At 37.3% G+C, this 6000-nt stretch overlaps 2 protein-coding genes across 5 annotated transcripts in view; one reads left to right on the top strand and one right to left on the bottom strand.

Moving 5' to 3' along the window:
- Nucleotides 1–250: 250 nt before the first annotated feature.
- The window catches only part of LOC103506826 (methyltransferase-like protein 2), an 8993-nt gene continuing 3243 nt past the window's right edge, over nt 251–6000 (top strand). Inside the window, exons 1-6 of one of the 4 annotated variants that reach the window (XM_026821947.1) lie at nt 251–407; nt 1126–1278; nt 1535–1774; nt 1966–2079; nt 3294–3466; nt 3878–4025. In XM_026821947.1, the coding sequence (XP_026677748.1) occupies nt 286–407; nt 1126–1278; nt 1535–1774; nt 1966–2079; nt 3294–3466; nt 3878–4020 (945 nt within the window). In that variant the 5' untranslated portion in view covers nt 251–285 and the 3' untranslated portion in view covers nt 4021–4025. Of the gene's footprint in view, nt 635–1125; nt 1279–1534; nt 1775–1965; nt 2080–3293; nt 3467–3877; nt 4026–6000 lie in introns of all 4 variants that reach the window. The other 3 variants (XM_008471250.3, XM_008471243.3, XM_026821942.1) reach the window with 3 other exon arrangements.
- Nucleotides 4449–6000, bottom strand: part of LOC103506961 (A disintegrin and metalloproteinase with thrombospondin motifs adt-2-like) — a 26527-nt gene continuing 24975 nt past the window's right edge. Inside the window, exons 14-15 of the mRNA XM_026821953.1 lie at nt 5807–5964; nt 4449–5248 (exon numbers count right to left, since the gene is read on the bottom strand). Of these exons, the coding sequence (XP_026677754.1) occupies nt 5177–5248; nt 5807–5964 (230 nt within the window). The 3' untranslated portion in view covers nt 4449–5176. The remainder of the gene's footprint in view (nt 5249–5806; nt 5965–6000) is intronic.

The following is a 6000-nucleotide window of genomic DNA, read 5'->3' as shown; positions in this document are numbered from 1 at the left end:
TCACTTCGTTTGTTCAAAAATACCTCCCTAAATCTTGAAGGAAATTAGGTGAGCTAGAATAAAAAATATTGACGACGGGCTAAAAAATGGGATCGATGCGATATTCGGATTACTGTCGATACTGTCGGGGCTGACTCTGAGTATGATCGAAGACAGTTTGGGAACGTTTCTGATATTCAGAAGTTACCATGGGCAACAACTCTATAGTGAACCGTGTAAGGGCCTCTTGTACAATATTTCTCCCCGTTTCAAAGGTTGGTGCACATGTAAAAATTTCGTAAGGTGATGCCCCGCGAAAATTTGAAAAATAAACATTTTCAAAAAATGGAAGAAACTGGCGAAGTGCGACCCCAATTTGGCAATCGAGTTTTACAGGAAGACAGTAATGTGTTTCAGCATAATGCCTGGTAATTTGTGAACTAAGTTATTTATAAATCATGTTAATTCAGTTCTATGTAAAGAGACCGGTATTTAGACAAGTAGTCTTTACCGTTTCCTATCAAATTCTAACCTCAAACTATTGCAATGGTTCAAAGTTTGACTATGAGAGTACTAGATATAGAAAGAAACCACCCTCTGATAAGAGTGATAGAATTTTGAGATCCAACTCCCAAGTTTTTGATTTCAATTCCTGGTAGGTAGGCATCTTGGAAAAATCTTTAGTTAGGTATGTAACATTTCCTAAGACTGGTCACTTGAGTACATTCAGTTTTGAACGACAGATAAGGAACTAGCAAGTCATAAGCCTGTCTGATGAAACTGAAAATGTGTGGCAAAATTCATAGTTAACATCATTTTTAGAAGTATCTGTCACACATGCATACAAGACAGGTAATCAAAAGAGTAAAATTGTGTGTGTTAGTGTGCATGTTTTTTTTTTTTTTTTAATTTAGAAACCAAGCTGACAGTGTTTTCTTTGGGCAGGAGTTTGTTTGGTCAAGAGACCAGGGTCATTTCTTAAGTCATATTTTATTTCTTTTAAACCCAAAACTCACCAGATGAATTATTTTGATGATGTTCTGGACAAAAAACCCATATCATCAACATCATAGGCTCAATGAGGTATAGACTTCATTAGAGTCCAGATTGTTCAAGTAGGTACTTACCTTTATTGAAATATTACAGGGACCATGTTCAATGGGACGAGGAACAGGAGCAACAGGCTCGGAAACTTGTGGAGAATAATTCTGTACTTCAAATAGACAAGAATCTAATCCAGACTTTGAATGAGGATGTAGCCAAGAATTGGGATGCCTTCTACAATGTTCATCAGAATAGGTAAATGTATTCCTCTTCTTGTTGGCCTTTAGTCACTTAAATTATTAATACTGTGAGGTAGTTTATCAAATTCTGTGTAATACACTGTTCTCAGGACCTAAAATTGAAAGTAGGTGAAAACTCATCCTTAAAGGGAGCTAAGGTAAAAATAAAATGAAGAGATTTCTGATGTTACAGAGAAAACTCAAGTGCTCTTGAACCAAAGAGACCTAGGTCAAGTATTATTTATCTAATGTGGTGTTATTGTAATTTTCAGATTCTTCAAAGACAGGCACTGGTTGTTCACAGAATTTACGGAAATCATTGAACCCTTATCTTCCACTAAGACTGATACATGTTCAACCAAGAATATTCTTGAGATAGGCTGTGGTGTGGGGAACTCAGTGTTTCCTATTGTAGAACATTGCAAGAATGATAATGTGTTTGTGTATGGGTGTGACTTCTCAGAGAATGCTGTTAATATTCTCAAGGAACATGAAGAATATAAACCTGACAGGTACATGTCTTTCACTCTGTCCATTCCTACTTTAGATCATAAACTTTTTAAGGAAAAAAAAAAAATAAAAAATAAAATATTTTGGAAAATATGCTTTCATTTTAAAGTATGGAAAGATCAAAAACTTCTCACTTCTCAGTAATATTTGCTAAGCGTTAGTGATGATCATTATTTGTTCCTTGTTTCTCCAGATGTCATGCTTTTGTATGTGATGTAACATCGGAAGATTGGAATCCTCCATTTGCCCCTGAGTCACTGGACATAGTTCTTCTCATATTTGTACTTGATGCTATTAATCCCAACAAGTGAGTACCTTTCTACTACTTACACTAAACACTAGCACTTGGTTAATAAGATAATATTGTTAAGAATGTAATCTATGTATCATAAATAAAGAGTATTATGTTGAAAAAAAAAAAATAATAATAATAAATAAAAAAATAAGGGATCGATGCGATATTCGGATTACTGTCGATACTGTCGGGGCTGACTCTGAGTATGATCGAAGACAGTTTGGGAACGTTTCTGATATTCAGAAGTTACCATGGGCAACAACTCTATAGTGAACCGTGTAAGGGCCTCTTGTACAATATTTCTCCCCGTTTCAAAGGCTAAAGTAGGGGAAGTGGAATGAAAAACACGCGTCGGGTTCGCATCGCACCCACGTCGGAATGAAAAACAGACCTAAAGGCAACAACTCTATAGTGAACCGTGTAAGGGCCTCTTGTACAATATTTCTCCCAGTTTCAAAGGTTGGTGCACATGTAAAAATTTCGTAAGGTGATGCCCCGCGAAAATTTGAAAAATAAACATTTTCAAAAAATGGAAGAAACTGGCGAAGTGCGACCCCAATTTGGCAATCGAGTTTTACAGGAAGACAGTAATGTGTTTCAGCATAATGCCTGGTAATTTGTGAACTAAGTTATTTATAAATCATGTTAATTCAGCTGAATCATGTTGACATGCTACTCTACATGCTCTATGCTCATCCTCTGTAACACAAGTAATTTACACAATTGTAAACTTCGCTTGAAAAGAAAAACTGGGCCCAAACTTATACTTTTTTTACTAGTTGAGTCCTATGGGGCCATCAAACTGCAGAACAATGTTTATCAAACTTTATGTAAATCAGGTAAAGCGTATTATTTCATTTGGATTTCTCAATAGATCTATTTATTCTATTTTGATGGATAAGTTACATATGTACCTGGTGTGGGGGATAGTTGTACTCCTAAGCCTGATAGTCTTCTAACTCGCTCACTGTATTTACTACATAGCTTGGTTGCATATTCCACTGCACTCATTGTGCGGCTACATGACTGAAACAAAACGGAGAGTTATAAATGAGAGACAGCCCCTAGATATGAATACTGTATTTACTACATAGCTTGGTTGCATATTCCACTGCACTCATTGTGCGGCTACATGACTGAAACAAAACGGAGAGTTATAAATGAAAGACAGCCCCTACTTAGATATGAAAAACTTAAACTTAACCTAATCTCGTTCTTCCCTCCAGAATGCAGCATGTTATCAATCAAGTGTACAAATATCTTAAACCAGGCGGTATGGTTCTATTCAGAGACTATGGACGATATGATCTAGTTCAGCTTAGATTCAAGAAAGGGCGCTGTCTACAAGATAACTTCTATGCTAGAGGTGATGGCACCCTGGTGTATTTCTTTACACGAGGTAAGATTTTGGAAGTGTAACAGTGGAGATGTTACTATCTCAAAATTGAAGAGAGAAAGAAGACAGGATAGGAGAAAGCGAGCCGTTTCGAGAACGAATATCTTATCTGTTTTCGCCAAAGGTCGCCCCGGGCGGAATTCGAACCCGCGAACTCTCGTTTTTGAGGCAGGTGCGCTATCTTCCAAGCTAACTGGCCTTCCTTTTCATTCCCCCCTCCATTAGGCGCTTTAACTATGTTTTATGCATGTCCTTTCTCGTTAGATTGAACATTTGTGCCAAATTTTATCAAAATGGTACCAATAAATAGTTTGTTAGTCACGGCGGAATAAACCAACTGATAAACTAAACGAAAAAAAACTCGTGGACTGTAAAACTTTAGATCTTACTTCGTTCATTATCTTTTTGTTACAGAGGAGGTGAAGACGATGTTTGAGAGTGCTGGATTTGTAGAGAAACAGAATCTAATAGATAGAAGATTACAGGTGAATCGAGGCAAACAAATCAAGATGTATCGCGTGTGGATACAAGCCAAGTACATGAAGCCTTTATCATAACACAGGTACCCATACCATTCTTATTATATGAAGCCTTTATCATAACACAGGTACCTATACCATTCTTTGTAATGGGCCCGCTCAGTTTTAGGACCCCAAATTTCACGGATTGACGTGGATTGAAGTTTTAATTTTAAACTCATGTACCAAATTTCATAAAAATCGGATCTGGCAATCGGGAGTTATAGCGGAGCAAACATTCATCCAAACCGAATGCAAATAGGTAACGTTACCTTACAATCATGCATTTAATGTGATTGTAACTTTGAACTCTTTACAATACATGCTTGTTAGCTTACTATCACTAATAGTTCAGTCGAAAATTAGAATTCACTTCGTTTGTTCAAAAATACCTCCCTAAATCTTGAAGGAAATTAGGTGAGCTAGAATAAAAAATATTGACGATATTTCAATGTAAAACAATGTTATTGAGCTATTATGAAGGTAATGAGATTTATTGTAATCACTGTACAAGATTTTATTTGACATAATTATAATACACATGCGCTTTGTAGGAAAAATGTCTTAAATGAACTTTTTCCCATTGTTCAGTAATATTCCGAACGGAAAATAACAAATTAGGTAAACAAATTTACTCCCCAGGGCTACACTTTGAAGTTGAAGTTAATCTAATCGGATTAAGCTATCTAATTACAAATCTGACTGGCTAATCTTAATCCAAACATAAACCAAATTAATATACAAAATTGTATAACGTCCTTTGTGTCAAGTATTCGTGTTTCATAAATTAAAAGCGGTCAAACTTTCTTGACTTGGCGGGGCGGAGCGCTACCGCGCTCCTTAATTCCCTTCTAAATTGAACCATAGTTCATTCAAAATTTCATAAGTAGACTAGATGAGTCCCCAATTTATGTTCATAGGCTAGTGAGACTTCTGGATTTTATAGTTTATAGCTCACGCCAAGGCTAGCTAGTATTTGTTTTGTGCAGCTTGGCATTTTAGCTATTTTAAACTCTATAAAGCCTAGCCTAGCCTGAACACAGCTTGAATGATGAACATCTCTTCTATTCCTGTATCTATCATTCGCTTTCTTTTCTTCTTATTCCACACTTTTATCCCACTTGTTCTGAGACGATCAATATTTCCTGACACTGCCGGTTGTCGAACCTGCGACCCGTAGAGAGAAAGGTAGCTACTATCTGCTACGAGGTAGACTGGGTAAAGTGAACTCAACATCATGTAGAGGAGTATCATCTGAGCCGAATTCCTGGAAATAATAATAGTCAGGATATTATTAGATCTTGATTGTAATATAGAGCACTAATACAGCTAGATTAGTGTGCAATGTGCAACATAGCTTAGTAAGATGACTTTCAGTTAACATCCCACTTTTCTTCACACTATTCTCGCTCGGAACTTTTTACACTACTTGGGCCTGTCCCACATTGGAAGTGTACTGTACACGCGGGATGTCTCCTGCTAGAGCACTAATACAGCTAGATTAGTGTGCAATGTGCAACATAGCTTAGTAAGATGACTTTCAGTTAACATCCCACTTTTCTTCACACCATTCTCGTTCGGAACTTTTTACACTACTTGGGCCTGCCCCACATTGGAAGTGTACTGTACACGCGGGATGTCTCCTGAAAATCTAAACCTGTGAAAATAATACAGACCTCTCACACTGTAGGAGACCCAAGCCGCTCAATTCCATCGAGAGAGTTCTCTATTATTTTCATAGGTTTGGACTCCGCGCAACTAGAAGTCGTGCGGAATTCATGGAATCCCCTCCCTCCATGTTTGATTTGATCCCCTCTAAACTCACCAAACATTTGCCGGCTACACAGAATGCTTTCCTTGACATATCCCCCCTGGAGCAATCCGTACCAAACGGTAGCCAACCTTCCTCTCCATTGACCAAGTAGAATCTATGTAGCACTGAATCATGTTGACATGCTACTCTACATGCTCTATGCTCATCCTCTGTAACACAAGTAATTTACACAATTGTAAACTTCG

The sequence above is a fragment of the Diaphorina citri genome, unplaced genomic scaffold (assembly GCF_000475195.1).
Source record: "Diaphorina citri unplaced genomic scaffold, Diaci psyllid genome assembly version 1.1 scaffold13, whole genome shotgun sequence".
Classification (NCBI taxonomy): Eukaryota; Metazoa; Arthropoda; class Insecta; order Hemiptera; family Psyllidae; genus Diaphorina; species Diaphorina citri.
The sequence above is the reverse complement of the archived record's forward strand: the minus strand, read 5'-3'. Positions and strand labels throughout refer to the sequence as shown.